The 16,717-nt window shown below is 51.6% G+C and overlaps 5 protein-coding genes across 5 annotated transcripts; 1 reads left to right on the plus strand and 4 right to left on the minus strand.

The window, feature by feature from the left end:
* Positions 1-555: 555 nt before the first annotated feature.
* APUU_20928A (putative C6 transcription factor) lies at positions 556-2,880 on the minus strand (the record flags this gene model as incomplete). The annotated part of the gene is made up of 6 exons (XM_041699624.1): positions 556-832; positions 900-1,648; positions 1,721-2,391; positions 2,447-2,535; positions 2,612-2,724; positions 2,782-2,880. 6 exons carry the CDS (start codon positions 2,878-2,880, stop codon positions 556-558), a joined length of 1,998 nt encoding a protein of 665 aa, XP_041552690.1.
* Positions 2,881-3,462: 582 nt separating this feature from the next.
* APUU_20929A (GIY-YIG nuclease family protein) lies at positions 3,463-5,133 on the minus strand (the record flags this gene model as incomplete). Its single annotated transcript, XM_041699625.1, has 1 exon — positions 3,463-5,133. One exon carries the CDS (start codon positions 5,131-5,133, stop codon positions 3,463-3,465), a length of 1,671 nt encoding a protein of 556 aa, XP_041552691.1.
* A 790-nt stretch (positions 5,134-5,923) lies between these two features.
* Positions 5,924-7,129, plus strand: APUU_20930S (putative proline racemase; the record flags this gene model as incomplete). The annotated part of the gene is made up of 1 exon (XM_041699626.1): positions 5,924-7,129. One exon carries the CDS (start codon positions 5,924-5,926, stop codon positions 7,127-7,129), a length of 1,206 nt encoding a protein of 401 aa, XP_041552692.1.
* Positions 7,130-8,188: 1,059 nt separating this feature from the next.
* APUU_20931A (putative importin beta-4 subunit) lies at positions 8,189-11,742 on the minus strand (the record flags this gene model as incomplete). The annotated part of the gene is made up of 3 exons (XM_041699627.1): positions 8,189-9,095; positions 9,298-11,629; positions 11,697-11,742. The coding sequence occupies 3 exons, from the start codon at positions 11,740-11,742 to the stop codon at positions 8,189-8,191; spliced, it is 3,285 nt and encodes a 1,094-aa protein (XP_041552693.1).
* Positions 11,743-12,509: 767 nt separating this feature from the next.
* On the minus strand, positions 12,510-16,454 carry ncr1 (sphingolipid transporter NCR1; the record flags this gene model as incomplete). The annotated part of the gene is made up of 3 exons (XM_041699628.1): positions 12,510-12,613; positions 12,673-16,126; positions 16,194-16,454. The coding sequence occupies 3 exons, from the start codon at positions 16,452-16,454 to the stop codon at positions 12,510-12,512; spliced, it is 3,819 nt and encodes a 1,272-aa protein (XP_041552694.1).
* Between the last annotated feature and the right edge of the window lie 263 nt (positions 16,455-16,717).

Consider the following 16,717-nt stretch of genomic DNA (forward strand, 5'->3'; position numbering starts at 1 on the left):
ACTTCAATTTGACAAGACATACTTTGCACGCCAGTATTTTGCCAGGAGCGATGGTTGCGATTTCGCTAGACATTATGTCGTCTTCCAATCGGTCAAACAACCTTAGCCCTGCATTAGGTATTAACCGAGATCTAACCTTGAGTAAGTCGATCCCTTGTTTGTCTGTTAAGCATCTGCGACAGCTCTCGCTCTCTTATGATGATTGATGCCTATTATCATTTCTGGGTGTACTTCTGTATTCTTTAGTGATAACTGCGTATCCTTACCTCATTTATCTGAAATTGAGCTTGTCATTACTTGAAAAGATCTATGGATATCCTGCTGACTTGCTTAGAATTAGGACTGCATTCTGCGGCATAGCTAGTATATTCTATATAGCTGAAATATATTGAAATTCAACCATATTATCGTGCATTTTACTGGTTGCTTCTATCCAATACCTTGCGCCTGCGCCTAACGCCTCTTTCGTAGTGAACTCAAATGCTGCCCCCCTCTATTATATGATGAAAAAAACCTAAACAAACCCATGCATGAAACCCCGTGGTATATAATCGTCTAAGTAGTCGGCGTAGCAGTCCCACTAGTACGCTCCTTCCAGGCCTTATCCATAGCACAAGTCGCCAGTCGACAGAGCTCATTCACGAAATCCGCCACTAGCTGGACGTGCACGAGTTCGCTGACTGAAAATGCCTGGCGTAGGAAGACACGCTCTAGCATCCCTGTTGCGTTCTTGAGGAGGGCCAGATCCTTGGATGCTTGTGGCTCTGCGGGGTGTTGGAGGATGTTGCAGAAGATGGCGAGGAGGGCGGACATGGGGTAGAATATTAGGGTCCTGTAGTTTAGTTTATTCTTAGCTGTATGTTGCAAAATATACTAGAGTGGAGGGGTGGGGGACGTACCAGAAAACACCATCGACAAGGACGTGTCCGGATGTCTCGAGGTAGAGGAGGGTGGAGCGGCTTGCCTCGACGGAGAGTGCAAGACTGGAGCTTACACCGTCCATGACGCAGCCTTGCGTGGCCCATGACTTGCAGCGGCTGCTTGCCTGGTGGATGATGGTCATGCAGAGGTGGTAGTTGAGACGGAGAATTACGGAGTGCATGTTGCAGTTTGGGTCGGGGGTTTCGTGAGAGAAGGACAGGGTTGGTCTCCATTTGGGGGGGACGGAAAGGCGCCAGCGCTCAAGCTCGTCGTCTAGTTCACGGATGTCCTTTAGGATTTCCGCGTCGGTCTTCTTCATCGCTTTGAATGAGTAAAGGGCGCTGTATGCTCGCGCCTTGATGACACTGAGCCGCAGGTCGATGGGAAATATTGGGTTCTCGGGTAGGTCGGTGGAGTTATGGTGGTATTCTAGACTGTCGTACATTTGCTCTACGTAGGCCGGGGGCAGTGACAGGTCGCAGTTGTCCTCGGAAAAGAGCTGTGGTTGTCCCGTTCTCAAAGAGACGTCCTGCTCAATGGTATAGCAGAGCCAGAACAAATTCCGGAGGTGCGCCTTGATCCTCGAATCGGTATCTGTCGATGACCTCGGTATCCAAGATTGTTGGTTGGTGAAGATATGACCTCCAAGCATGAATATCATGCGAGCTGATATTGACCCGTAGTAATTTGCAGACTGTAAGTTGCCGGAGACCAGTTCCAGCAATGCCTAATGAGCAGCCAAGTTAGTTCTAGAACATGGTGTAGCCGTATGAATATGGCCGAGCCAAGCTTAACATACCAACATTGTAACAGCCTGTAAGCCGTCTAACGTAGGAGGCTCCTGTAAAACCTGACATATAAGGTACCGCGCTTTCACCGCACAGGCTTCCTCATCGAAGTAAGGCATTTTCCGCCCTTGACTTAGGAGACACGGATTGCACAGCATCGATACAAACGCTGCAAAGGCGAAGATACATGCCTTTGAACTGACCTGCGAACTGTCAGAGCCGGAATCACGCTCCTTGTACGCAGAATTGATAGTCATCCAGAAAAGCACCGGGTCAACAACCGGAAAGACTCGCTGCATCAAGGAGGTGCGATAAACATCGAAGTTCAACTGAACAAGATCGCGATCGGGAAGGTCAAAGGCGTTCGGTGCCTGGATGTGTGCCAGCATGGTACCGGAATTTTGCCCTCGTTGCTTTTCCCACGGAGCCCGGGTCGAGGTGAATCCTTCAAACGCAAGCTTCTGGCCCGTTCGCGATTGCACCCATTCCTGCCCTTCAGGGAGGAGAAATGGAATACCAGTGAATAAACTGATTGCACCTAGTTCTTTCCCGGCGAAATGCAGTGGCACCGAAGAAGACGCAGATGATTGCTGAATTGATGGTAAAATCGAAGGCGGACTTGGCGTATAGTCCGACGTAAGACCACTGGTCATAGACTGCAGATGTTGCGGAACAGGCGAAGCTATACTAAATCAGTCCCAGAAGTTCCACCACGAATACTGCATGACGCAACTAACCAGATTGTTCTTGCGGAAGCTTCTCGGAAAGCAGCTTCTCAATTCTAGCAATCCGTTCCGAAAGGTGAGATCCTGGCGCAGCCGCAGACCTGACATTCGGTCAGTACATGCCACATGGCCACCCCCAAGTTCGGGATGTCCACTAAAAGGGGTCTGTCTACATACTCCCTCGCAACACCAGCCCGCTTGCGCGTCCGGCGAATCTTGCGCTCAAACGTACATGGGGTATCATGGTGGCTACACCAGTTACACCGCGGCACCGCCGCGTCGCATTTTATCTGCAAAGCTGCTATCAGCACCGTCTCCAAATTGATGCAATCTTCATGCTTCCGTACCTTCCGCTTATAACAAGCATCGCAGGCTCTGGCAGTGCGCTTACTTTGCTGTCGCGACTCTTCGTCCGAGCGCCCGGCAGAGTTCGGCGAGGGGTACATGGGTATTAGGCCTCAAGGACCATGAAGCTGTGATGTGCCAGGTGTATAGAAACGGCTGAGAGGTATGATATAGCACGAGATGGGAGCATGACGAAAAAGTGAGCTGAGATGAGATGTGAGTCGGTGATCGGCACCTCCGATCGCCCCCCCCCGCTGACAAAGACGGAGTTGATGCAAATAAGCTTATTAGTCAGCGGAGATAAGCACGTCGCGATATTAAACTATATTAAACTACTCTAGTATACAGTGGGAGCCTTCTAGAATGCAATGAATGTTGAGAGGGTCTATAGTGAGCAGACCTAGCATGTATTCTTCATTTGTGGTTATCAAACTACCTAAATTTTCATATGCAAGGTATCTCCAGTCGTCCAATCATCAAAGGCATAAGAACAGGGGGTATACACAGAGCATATACGCGTAAATACAGGGTGAAGAAAACAATAAATGCAAAAAGTGGCCTCTGTATAGTGCCTCTCAGCTGTCGCTCTCCGATCAACAGAGCAGACGACGATTCGAATGGTATAGAGGGTAGAACAGATACATAGAGCAGAGATAAACGCCGAGAACATCAGAGTGTTTGCTTCAAACAAAATCGCTTCTCCGTCTGCCAGGCTTAAGCCTCTTCGGCCGCGCAGAAGCTTCGCCAGGAAACAGCACTGACACCGGTTCCTTTTTCTTGCTGGAGGGTTTGCCCGAACTCGATGCTGTCGCTTGCTTCAGCATGGTCGGCACGTGGTCCTCCGGTATCTCAACAACCCTCGGCTCCTTTGTAGATTTCCCTCCGATCACTTCATCAACGAGCCTTTCTGAAGTAGATGGGAGTGCCTTCCGGCGCACCGCACGACTGTCTTTGCCTAGTTTATCTGTGGTACGTCGTTTCCCGGAGAGATGGGCAAGCTCCAGCCTCACGAGTAGATAGAAGCCGGAAAAGAGCAGGATTTCCATCGTCCCAAGGAAGGATATATAGGAGCTCCTAGTGAAGAATGTAGACCAGATCATGGGTAAGAGAAGCCTGATGTACAGCAGATTGAGAAGCAACGCCGGGTTCTTGAACCGCTCGGTCATAGTTGCCGCCTGAGACATGCCGTCAATCAATTTCTCCCAAACGTGATCCTCGATGGGAATGTATTGGTGCAGGTAAAGTAGGGCTTTGTTAGCCCAGGTATTTCCGATCTGCGCCTGAGAGGCGAATTCAATTCTATCGCGCCCTGAGGGCTCGGCCCATGCTCTCCATCCGGCTCGGATACATATCGGGCAAGCAACCGTGTCCGTTGTGCGCTTGATACATTTCGACCCCTGGCAATCGAAGTATTCTGGGATGTTGGCTTCGAAGAGTCGAAGTCGTTGCTCCCAAAATGGCAGTATATGGCCATTCTTATCGTAAGGGGAGTTCTTGACAAGCCACTTGGACCAGAAATCCAGAATATCAAAAGCCGTCTGCTCTCTTCCCCAAAAGCACTGCTGCTGCTTTGCCTCACAGACACAGTTAGGATCATAACTCATATTGATAAGCTCCGCCTGGGCCAGCTTTTCGAGCCGTTTATACTGCCGAAGAGGGCTAGCGGGCTTTTTCTGCGCCCGGAAGTAAGAGAGATTGCAGATATTGCGATGCTCGTTCGTCCGCTGCGAAACCTTCTTCGCGCTCCCGATCTGATAGAACTTATTGCGCCCGGTGGGGTCCGAAAACACATACGCGTACCCCTCACTGGGCGGATTCGATCTCGTGCGCAAGATATAAGAAATCTCGAGAATAACATCCTCTAATGGAAGCTGCGGGAAAACGAGAGGCTCATCATGCCCGAAATCCAGATTCTCGTCGGACTCGTCCGAGTACAAGTCGGCGGCGGCGATCTCAGCGGAGCGCGAATAGACATTATTGCGTGGGACAGCTTCGAAAACCTCGGGTCCCATGATGCCATCGTCCTCTGCGTCTGTGTCTTGAAATGAGCCTGGGAGTTTTGAGTTTGGGTCGTTGCCCGCGCCTGCAACTTGCTCGAATGTGCCCCAGTCGCCGGAGAACGGGCGCATCGATTGCTTTCTTATCATCTCGGGCTGCTTGGCGACTCGCACAATCTGTGGCGCGGGGCTGAGGTCGCGTGGTTGGTAGGTTGGATGGATCATGTGGTCGCGCGAACGGCCAGCGTCGCCGTCGTAGGCGTCATAGTCGATGAAGGAGTCGCGCTCGTTGTCGGGAGTAATCAGTGGGTATCGGAAATTTGGGGGCAGGCCGGTTGAGGACCGGCGCTTGGACATCGTCGCGGGGGTGCAGAGTGCAGAATCAGAACAAAGTCATTGAGACGCACGTTGGGGAGAGGGACAAAGAAGAGCAGAAGAGAACGCGGGACGTCCGATCGGCGTCAGCAAAGTGGCTGCGGTCGACAAGCGCCAGGCGACAGCGGCTCGTGAGAGGCTCAGCAGATCGTCGATTCGTCGCGCTGGTGCTTGTTCGTGTTGGAGGACATGTGATCCCACATACGAGCACCCACCTATTTAGAATCTAGTCCACTGTAATAAGGTTACTGGTAATTGGCAGTCACATTTTAACATAGCAGACGTCCTACCGTCCTACTATAATAGTAGAATGCAAAGAGCTTCAATGGAAAACTAATACAGTTTAGAGTCTGGATGTTAGGGTGATCAGAAGTTAAGATCGGAACTTGCTATCGATTCAGGATCCGATAAATCTGTAGAACAGCGAGTTGGAATAAATGCTGCATCGGTTTGGAGCGCATGGTATATCCAACATGGCTCGGTTCCACTGAGATGTGCAGCATGTACTTCGAATCAACACAAGCAAGGGCGCGAAGTAGAGTGGTAGAAAGACCATTATATCGCGGGAAGGCGTATGCATCCAGCAAGGTACCTACTGCCTGGTACAAACTCCCCCGGATTGTCCTTCCGAGGTTCGACGTTGAGAGTGGGTGCAGGCCCGGAGCAGAGTTCCGGGCGCCTTCTAGATGTGTAACAGCAACACCCCACCAGCCTGCGGGGTCCAAATCACAATTCATACTTTTCTCTTTCTACTTTTCCCTGTATCGCAAGCATGGACATCGCTGCATCCTTCGAGAATCGCTCCTCGACAATAAAATGCATCGATATGCATACAACCGGCGAGCCTACCCGGATTGTCTACTCCGGGTTTCCCCACCTGGATGGCACGACTCTCCTGGATAAACGTGATCAAGCCCAGACGCACCATGACCATATCCGAAAACGCTTGATGCTCGAACCCCGCGGACACAGCGACATGTACGGCGCCATTCTGGTTCCCGAGACGGAGCTCGTGCGTAGCGGGGACGCCCATATCGGGGTTCTGTTCACGCACGCCGGTGGCTTTTCGACAATGTGCGGACACGCGACTATCGGGTTGGGGAGGTTTCTGGTTGATACTGGGGACTTGACGGTGTTTCCCAAAAGGAATGAATTGGTGGTCGATACTGAAAACAGGAAGGTGGAGGTTAAAATCCATGCGCCCTGTGGGGTTGTCACTGTTTCTGTTCCCGTTGTCGTTGGTGAAGGTGGGACGGTCAAGTCGGATGGTACTCGAGGTGTTTCATTTCTCTCGACACCGGGATATGCTGCTGGCTTGGGTATTGAGGTGGATATCCCAGAAGAGGTGCGGTGGGTGGAGTTGGGGGAGAAAAAGAGAATTACAGTTGACATCAGCTACGGGGGAGCTTTCTACGCTCTGGTGGAGGCCAGGGAGATGGGATTTGAGAATGGGCTCAGGGGCGATGACCAAGAGATGAAGGCCATGTCAGCCGCGGCAAGGAAGCTGAAGAGGTACCTATCGGTGCATCCTGCTGTGGCTACGGCATTGGAACGTGCAGATGATAAGAGACTGTCGTTCCTATACAGTGTTATGGTGACCGATTCAAAGACTGGGTACCGACCGGACGGCAGCGAGGGTGCAGAAACAGGCGTATGCTTCTTTGGAGATAGCGACCAGGTTGATCGGTCGCCCACGGGGTCCTGTGTGACAGCTCGAATGGCGCTCGCTCATGCAAAGCAACTCAGGCGCCCCGGACAACGGTGGGCATATAACTCTCTTGTATCAAATCAATTTGGAACTGGCGCATTTGTGGGCACTATTGTGGACAGTACCGCAAGTGTAATGGGCTTCAATAACGATACTTGGCCAGCGGTTATAGTCCGGGTTGAAGGAAATGCCCACTATACTGGAGCAATGACCTTCATCCACGAGGCGGGAGATATCACCAGCGAGGCGGGATTCACCATGGGTGTCTGAGGCAGCTTTGTGTCAATAATAGTAGATAGGCTACAATTCATTGCCGTTGTGGCAATGGCGCAAAATTCCTTTGATGGAAACCAGGTCATCGTAGAAATATACTTGTTTAGCCTTTTTGGTGGAAAACCAATACATACATTGTTCGGCGCCAGGAACCAGCACCAACATTCAACAGAATAGTAACATCAGGAACATGGATATAATGACTGAAAAAAAAGTGAAGAGACCGATATGCAAAGCCACTCCGTCAACAAGTAACCACCACTCGTTACCTCATCTGAACCCATCGCATCTCAAAGCAGCGAAGCCTTGGCCCAAAACCCCAAAACCCCACACCGCCACACTTGTCCACTACCATAACAGCCTCACCGAGTGTTAGTAGTCTCGTCCAACGACTCTGACAAACTGAGAACATACCGTATTTAAATCACATAACAGTACAGATGCAGCAATCGCACTCCGTCCCATCGCCACAGTCACATCCAAAGCATGGTTTCGAGACGGTCTTGATGGGCTTGCTGATTGAGGAGCCGGAGCTGGAGCCCGAGGACGGGAGGGTCCAGTTGAGTGGTGTGGAGAGGGATGAGGAGCCCATTTTGTTTTGTCTTTTAAGTAAGGTTGGATGGACGGGTTTATGGTTTGATGTGGTTGCGATGATGGGAGGGTATAAAAAGAGTCAAGAGTTGGCAGGCAGCAGCACTGCAATTATAAGTCTCTCTCCAGTCTCCACAAGCTTGGCAGGCACTGGCTAATAATAGCGCGGGCGGCCGTTGGGTACGTTAAGGTACACGTCTACAAATGTGGCGCGGTTCAAGCAAAGCTATCCATGAATTTCTAACAGTATATACAGTCAAGTTAACTTTTGGTTGCTATCTTCCCATCATAAGTCATTGCCAGTCCATTCGTCACTCTGGCAGTCCGTAGTCATCGCGCAACAAGCTCACCGGCCTGGCGCTCCGGGGGTATCTATCTAGTAGTCGTCCAAAACATTTCCACTCTATCCATTACTTTAATTCGCGTCCGTAACTCATCAAATGGCGAAGCCTGTGAGATCACAGCTTACAGTTGCTCAGCCCAAGGGGCAGCACCGGGCTGCATTTGGTTCAGCCACTTGACAAGCTCGGTGAGCTCGGTCCGGCGCTCGTCCTCAAGCTGGTCGGCATCACCGAGGAGAACTGACTGGAAGATGGGGAGGAACTGGGGAGTGAGCTCGCGGACGGTGGCGTCCTCCCACTTGTACAGCTGGCAAATCATGTGGTACAGAGGGTCGTTCTCCTCGTAGTCGTTCTTGAGAGGGAGAATGCCAACCAGAACGGGAAGAACGTCCTTGATGGGAACGGCCTCGCGGTGCTTCAGGATCATGCGGCTAAGACAGCCAGTGGCGTTGTCCTGGAGACGAGAGACGTCCTGGTGCAGCAACTGCTCAAGACGGCTGAGGATAGTAGGGAACTCCTTAATAAGCTCGTTCGAGTCAGAGTTCTCGACAAGACGACCGACAGCGTAGGCAGCGTTGGACTTGGTCTGAGGGTCCTCGTCGCTCAGACGGTGGACAAGGAGCTTCAGGAAGGAGGGGGTGAACTGGGTGGCAGCACCTCCCATGCCGCTAATGCACTCGGCGAGAACACCGACAGCGGTGGCACGCTCGATGGACTCGGTGCTGCCAGCATAGCGAAGGACAGTCTTCTCGAAGACCTTCCAGAGCTCGGCAAAGCTTTCACCAAGAGCAGCAGCCATACCAGAGACCACATCGAGAGCGGTGTCAACAACGATCCAATCGAACTCGGAAGTCTCCTCGCTGGCCTCCTCATCATCCTCAGTGAATTCAAGCTGGCAAGGGTGCTTCTTGGTGATGATGTCGGTGATCATCTGGATGACGTTGTGAAGGGTGGTCTCGTTGGCAATCAGAGCAGGACCGCAGAATCGGAGGTTCTCTGCCATGTTGCGGTTGATATCGGCAACGGTAGATCTAGGTTTGGTGGGTTAGCGATGCTCACAAACAACCATCCAAATGAAATGAAGTAGAATCATAAATAAATCAGGATAGATATACGTCTTTCACATCAATCACAACTTGTGTGTCAAAGTGAGCTGGGTTAAACGAGTGGTATCATCATGGTAATTTGTAGTGCTGTGCATGAAAACGAAATAACAAGGGAAAATAAACGTACCGGTCATCTTCTTCAGTCCACATCTTGATGGTGGCGGTCATGAGGATCTCGCCGAACTTCTGCACCTCCTTGGCGGGCTGAGCCTTCAGAGGAAGACCGGGCTGCCACTTAGCCATTTGCTCAGTCTCCTCAGCAATGGAGAAGAGCATGGCGTAGGAGCGGTGCATGGTGCTGATAGTAGCCTTACGGACACCCTCATAAGGGTGGTCGGCAAGGGGCATAACCATCTCGACGGTCTTCTCAAAGTAGGGAAGGTAGGCGCTGCGAGAGTGGGTAACAAGGTCACCGATGATCTCAATGGCAATCTCCTTCTCAAGAGCCAGAGGAGTGGTAGCGGTGATATCGTCCCAGTCATCCTCATCCTCGTCAACGTCAACGTCTTCGATCTCGCCGTCCTCGCCAACGGGCTCGTCGTCATCGTCTTCGGCGCTGGCAACCTTAACCTTGCGGCCGGCAACGGTCACCTCCTGGCCAATGAGATCCTTAGCAGCATCACCAAGAGAAAGCTCAAGGTCATCGTCATCCTGCTCAAGGCAGTTGAACAAGCCCTTCACAGCACCCTCAAGGAAGGTAGCAAAGTGCTCACCGTACACCTTGGCCATGGCACCCCAGAAGATGTATGTGCTCTCCTTCAGACGGGGATGGCCGAGGTGGAGAGCCTCCTCAGTAGCACGCATAAGGGGCTCAACGTAAGGCTGGTAGCGCTCAGGGCCAGCGGCAGCAGCCATCTCACCCATAGCGTCGGTAACGCTAGCACGAAGGTCAAGTTCTTCCTCGCTGTCCTTGACGGCAGCAAACTCCTGGAGCAGATGCATGGAGTCGTCGAAGAATGGCAGGAAGGCATCACCAGAGGAAGAGGCAAGGGAGCCAAGAGCACCGGCAGAGAGACCCTTGATTCTGAAGTTGGGGTGCTTGAAGAGCTGGTGAAGGATAGGGACAAGCTCGTTCTGGTAAGGAGCAACCTCCTTCTCGTCGAGGCCATCGACGACAGCATCAATGGCACTCAGACCAGCCTTCATGATGTCGACGGTAGGACCTTCCTCCTCGCCCTTGGACTCCTGCATGGCGCTGGCAAGGTTCTTGAAGAGAAGAGGCATGAGCTTCTCGTGCTCGCGGTTGAGGTCCTCGGTAAGGTCATCGGCCAACCGGGCAACGGCGTGGAGAGAAGCCTGGCGAACCTTGAGCTCACCATCGGCAAGAAGCTGAAGAACCATGGGCATGATCTCCTTCATTTGAGTGCTGATGAAATCGGGGGCACCCTCGACCACCATGCCCAACGACATGATACCGGCACGGCGGTAGTCAGGGTTCGAGTTGTTGAAGTACTGGCCGAGGGCCTGGAGCAGGGGAACAACAACCTGACTTGGAGGAAGGCTCTGAGCCAGCATGTCAAGAAGACCAAGAGCAGAGCGCGCGGGGGTGATATCGTCATCGTTGGGCGAGGCGTCGCCAAGTTCAGTGACGATCTGCAGAGCGGTGCGGGCGAGCTGCTCACCGAGACGCATACCCTGGATCTTGAGCTTACGGTACTGAACGGTCTGCATCAGGAAGCTGATAGCCTGGGTACGGGTGTCGGGGTCGATTTCAGTGTTGGCAGCAATGTCGTTCATGAAGACAACGAGATCCTTCAGGTGAACAGTCAAAAGAGCGGGGTCGAAACCGAGGATCGTCTGGAAGACCTCGAAAGCCTGCATGATGCGGTCGTCCTCCTGCTGGTCGATGGCGTCCTTGAGGACGGCGACCATTGAGGGAACGAGGTCCTGGAAAGCCTTTACAGGGGCCATGTTCTCGGCAGAGTCGAGATACATAGCCAGCTTGCTCAGGGCAAGGAGGGTGTTGATGCGGACATCCGCGCTCTCAGCGTCACGAATGGTCTTGCCGAACAGGGTGAACAGCTCTTGGAACTTCTCCTCGAAGCCCTCTCCCAAGGTCTCAAGAATGGTGAACAGGATGTACAGAGACACGCCACGCTCATCCTTGTTTCCAGTGTCGGCAGCGCGGATGAGGAAGTTGGGCAGATCAGCCCACTGGCCATCCTCCAAGTCAACCTTGGCAACGGCAGAGATAACACGGGCGACGGAGTGGCGGACGAGGTCATTGGCCTCGCTGACGCCGGAGCGCAGAAGCTGTTCCCTGATGGCGGGCTTCTGGTCTCCCTGCACCTTAACCCAGTGCTTGCTGACCAGAGACCGGGCCTCGACAGCAGCGAGCTGCCTCAGCTGAGCATCATCGTGACCGGTTGCAACCTGGATGAGGAGGACAAGCGATTCGGGATGCTTGTAGTACTCGCGTTGAAGGATTCCGGTAGCCTCCTTCACGTTACCCTGGGTAGCTGTAATTTGGGTCAGCAATGAATCCCGAAACACGCGACGCGTCATAAAATTCATGGGGTCACTCACGGTTAAGAACGATCTGGAGCTGCTGCAGAAACCGTTGCTGATCCATGACGGCTTCAGATGTGCAGAGTTTTCAAAATTTTTCGTAGAGAGAAAAATGTAGGCGGGGTTATCCCTTGTCCTGAAGAATACAGCAGGACTTGGTAAGGGACGTAAATTGCTGTCTGCACACAGCCAGACAGCACAAGGGGTATCACAGAACTATCAACAAAAGAAAGATAACAAGCAAAAGGAAAAGGAAAGGGGGGAGAGATGAGGGAGAGAAAGAAGAAGGGAATTGTTGTGGAGGGGAAGCCCGAAGCAGAAAAGGCCTGAAAAAAAAAATTTAGGGGAAGCTTGAGGCTTGGCGTGGTCATGTGAGCACCCCACCCTGCCTTATCAACAATACATAACGGTTATTCAAGTTTTATTAACTCTTAGGCAGAAACTCAGTAACCATAGAAGAGAAATTAGGATATAGTATTGATACAGCGCTTTATTGTTATTTTATGCTATTCCAATCCACCAGATATCACTGCCCATGGCTGAGTGCCCTAATGTAGATGAACAATAGCCAAATATTTAGACACCATGACGCCAGCAATTATTAGATGGTTACCACAGCAGTGTATTAGTGTCCAACAGTATTAAATTCATCCACTAACAAGTTATGATAAACAAAAACACGAGCTTCAGTCATTTCGCTCTTTATTTATGCTACTGTAAGAAAGAACGACCAAGGAAAAAGATTTATATAGACAGTCCCAACGCGTCAAGAATCGTGTGCATTGAACGCGTGGAAAGTCTAGCCTAGGTGTTTGTCGCGGACCAGCGCGACTAGTATTCGTCGGACTCATAATCATCGTCAACCAACAGGGAGCGGTAGCCTCTAGATGCAAGGTTTTCCTCCAGTCCCCCGCTGGCTTCGAGGTCAGCATAGCCTGGAATATTTGTTAGCAAACTCGGTCACGAAAAATCTCCGGCTTAGTGAGTAACATACCCTCACCCCCAAAATAGCTGAGCGCCACGGGCAAGAAAATGAGCGCATGGGTTGCCGCAAAAATGATCAGCGCTAACCACACCCTGAAATAGTAGATCTCGAAGATCTTGCTCCTGGTGAAGGCGAGAACGCAAACTCCAAGAAGTTTGGTCACGGTAATGCCGCTGAACACGCTGCCACCAACATTGACCAACGCAGTCCAAGCACGGGCGTCCTTGCCGCGGAATCTCGTGGGTACGGTGTCCATGATGCTCCTGGAGGGGAACATGAAGGCCCGGGCAATATGGGCGCAGAATTCAACACCGATGCCTACACAAATGACCAGGTTGACGAGAGAGACGGCGTTGAGCGAGACGCCAGCTATGGCCATAGAACCAATGATATCAACCACAATCATAACAACGGTCGCTGTAACCACCGCACCTGTGGCAACGGAGCCGAGAAGGATTGAGGTAATGGCGAAAATTATTGCCACGGCAGATCCGAGCAGAGTTCCAGCCACCTGCACGATGGATACATATTGGTCAAAGAAGATGTACGACTTCGAGTAAGGGAACACATCGATACCATGCTCTTCAGAGATCCCCTCAGCAATGCGGCGAGCAGAGATATACGATTTGATGAAATCGTCCTGAGTCCGGAGCGCGGTGTGGGCGGTTCTGAAGTGGCTTGCATTTGTCGTGACCCGCTTCGGGTCAATAACAAGCGCACTGCTGTATGGTGCTTTCCCACCGAGAGGACATGAAGCATCTGTGGGTGAGTCGATCCATTTCTCAAGGTAGTGGATGAACTCCTGCCCTTCTGGCATACCAGACAAACTGATATTCCACGCTGGTGTCCTATCCTCGAAACACAACTTGTCATCTTCGTAACAACAGTCTTGTTGTGGGTTAAGCCAATAGAAGAAATCGTCAATCCAACTGGCGGTTGAGCCAGAAATATACGACACGTTCGATCGCTTCGACTCTTGCTCCAGTACGAATGGTAGTGAGTATTCTTCGCATGTCGTGAAACGCCCGCAAAGCTGCTGTTGGTGTTCTCTCTGGGTCACATTCACGTTTCGTGTCACGAAATAGACAGGCGGACCGGTACCGAAATACTCGCTAAGGTCATTGAAGTAGTCAATGAGATAAGAGTCACTCGGCAGTGCAATCCGTTGATCCAAACCCAAGGCCACTTCAGGAATCAAAGCCAGACCTGCGGTCAAAACCCCAAGGAATACAATGACCACTACGACTTTAACCCTGCGGTTGAGCAGGTAAGGCGCATATATTTTGCGAATCAATTTCTGGAGGGCACTTTCTCCGTCCTGGTCTTCAAAAGCCCGCTCTTCCGGCATCCCTGAGTGCGCTTTGCGCACAGTCAAACAGGGAATGCAGTCTGCACGGAGGCTTTCAACGCGTTTCTGGTTCAAAGCAAGCACGGAAATAAACATTGTGACCTGCAGGATAGCATTGATGAAGACAGCACCTGCCGCATAAATGGCAAAGTTTCGGACAGCGGGCATTCCAACAAAGACACCTAGGGCAAACGCAACAGTTTCTGTCAGGGCGGAAAGGAAGATACTGGGCCCAATGCGACCAAGGGCGCGAGAAATGCGCTCGTCAATCTCTTCATCGGGGTGACTGACATTCAGGCGCTCAAATTCGTGGACGATGAGGAAGATGTTGTCGACACCCACGGCCAAAACGAGGAAAGGAATCACCTCCGCGATGATTAATGTTACTTTGACACCAGCAGCGGAGAATACCCCAACTGATGCAGACACCGACATCAAAACAATGATAATGCCTACAACGCCAAGGGTGAACTTGGACTGCACCAGGGCATTGGACGGGTTGTTGAGAAGGGACCTCCATGTCATAGTCACGGAGCCGAGAGCCAACGACGCGTAAATGAACATAATGATGTAGCTGATAACAACAATCTTGGCATCGGTATTGCTTGACTTGTTCAGCTCCTGCTCAACGCTTGCTTCCGTAGTAAATGAGACACGGAGTCCACGGGTTGTGGCCTCTTCTTGGACAACTGTTAATATACGTTGGAAACTGTCTTCCCAGTCCATAGCCTTCGCCTCCCCCTCAGATCCTTGCGCATGATTGTTAACAACCCATGTCGCTATAAGTGCCTGAGAGTCAAGGACGTTTCCGGTACTTTCATAACCACCCAGAATCATTTCTGGTCTCAGAGGCTGTGAAAAGCTAGGAAGACAGTCTACATCGCCCGGTGAATCAGTGCAATGCGTCAGACGTTCCTCCCAGGTGTCTGGTTTGAGATTGGACAGGGAGCCACCGAAATAACCGGTTACCGATTGAATGACACACGCATCACCAGTAGGCTTAAAACACACGTCATCCAGGGACAACCCACGATCCAAAGAGATCACACGGCTGACACGAGACTCAACGCCAAACCACCAGCTTAATGTGTCGTAATCAAGGACCCGCCCGCCAGCGTTAGAGGAGTTATCATTGACAAGGAATGCTTGCTCTGCACGATAGAATGGCCCGAAGTTCTTATCGAAGAAGTCTTTCTCTTTGGCAGCAGCAGAGGTAGGGCTCACCCAAAGTCGAACAGGGTCCGTTTCCACGGAGAAACGCAGCCAGCCCAAACTCAAGAGCACAACCACGACAACACTCGATATTATCGTCAATGCAGGAAAGCGAGCACAAACAGAGCCGATGCGGCTAAAAACGGTATCAAGCATTGAGTTCAGTTTGTAGAACCCACGGGGATACTCCAGGTGGCCGGCGCCTTGGACAATATCACCCTCATCTTCGTCGTCACTCGGGTTTGGATCCTGTAGCAGTCGTACTCTTTCAGGCTTTCGATATCGGTGTTCTTTCCATGTAAAATAGCTCGAAAATCCAGCAATAGCAAGAAGGAAGATGGAATAGATAAGAATGACCGAGAACGACATGCAGGGTATAAGGCCGACATGACATTGCTTTTCAGTCTTGATTTCGGGAAGCTCGGGACACACGTCTGGGCAATCGACGCAAGAGCAGCGGTATTCTGGGTCCGCATCGTTGCATGCCTTTGGGTGAATTGGCAGAGCCTCCATACCCTGCGAGTCGTCTGCAGGTTCGGTGCGATAATTGATCTGGAACGGGCTTCCCAAGAACTTCTTGTCGCCTAAGAATTTTAAGAACTGGTGATAGTCCTTCGCGCCGCCTCCAATGAAATCAATCGCCTTTCCGCCCGAAGCGCCATTCTTGACGTTCTTGCAGCTGTCATAAAACCCGCTCTGGTACTCTTCCGACCACAAATTATCGACTTCGGTGACAAGATCCTTCCCGGAGTTGCCGGCTTCGGTTTCCGTGACGTTTATAAAGAGGGACTGGTCGGGCGAGCAAGTAAAGGTGCAGAATATGTGGAAAAAGTTATCCTTGCAAGCAGGGCAGGAGGAGATAATTCCATCGGCGAGTTTGAGGTTACTCGAGAGCGTATCGATCTAGTTGTCCCAAACAATTAGAATTATTCTCATGGTCACAATTCTCAACAATGCGCCCGCGGCTCACCTGTTCTTCTTTACAGCAGACCGGCCCTTCCTCCCATTTCGTACCGCACAGGTCGACCAACTTCTTTCTGACCGCTGCTTCCGGTTCCTCCGCAAGCCCATTATCAGGACAAGGTAGCTCTCCGCCGAAAAATGACTGTTTCCCGCAGTGACCGCGGATGGCGCATCGTCCCTCTTCATGAATCTTCGTTTCTCCCTGGGCGAGCGACTGTGAGGGGAAGCCCAAGGCCGCGGCGATGGGGATGAAGCGGAGTCCCCGCATCGTGTTGAGGGGGAGGCTAGAAGCACAATAATAGGAGACACATCCAAATCAATTACAATAAAAGAAGCCCAAGATGGCACAACTAAAAGGAAGGAACAGAAGAGCTCCGGATTGCCCTGCTGTGATGATGTTGTCGTCGTCGCGTGTGTCGGACAGCGCAACGAGTGACGATTGGAGCATGGGCGCCAAGAACTACGTAAGCGGTCGCTGTCCGACGTCAGTTGTTCGAGCTTCCGTGAATGCCTCAGGCTGCGAGTGGGCGA

Source organism: Aspergillus puulaauensis, chromosome 2 (assembly GCF_016861865.1).
Source record: "Aspergillus puulaauensis MK2 DNA, chromosome 2, nearly complete sequence".
Classification (NCBI taxonomy): Eukaryota; Fungi; Ascomycota; class Eurotiomycetes; order Eurotiales; family Aspergillaceae; genus Aspergillus; species Aspergillus puulaauensis.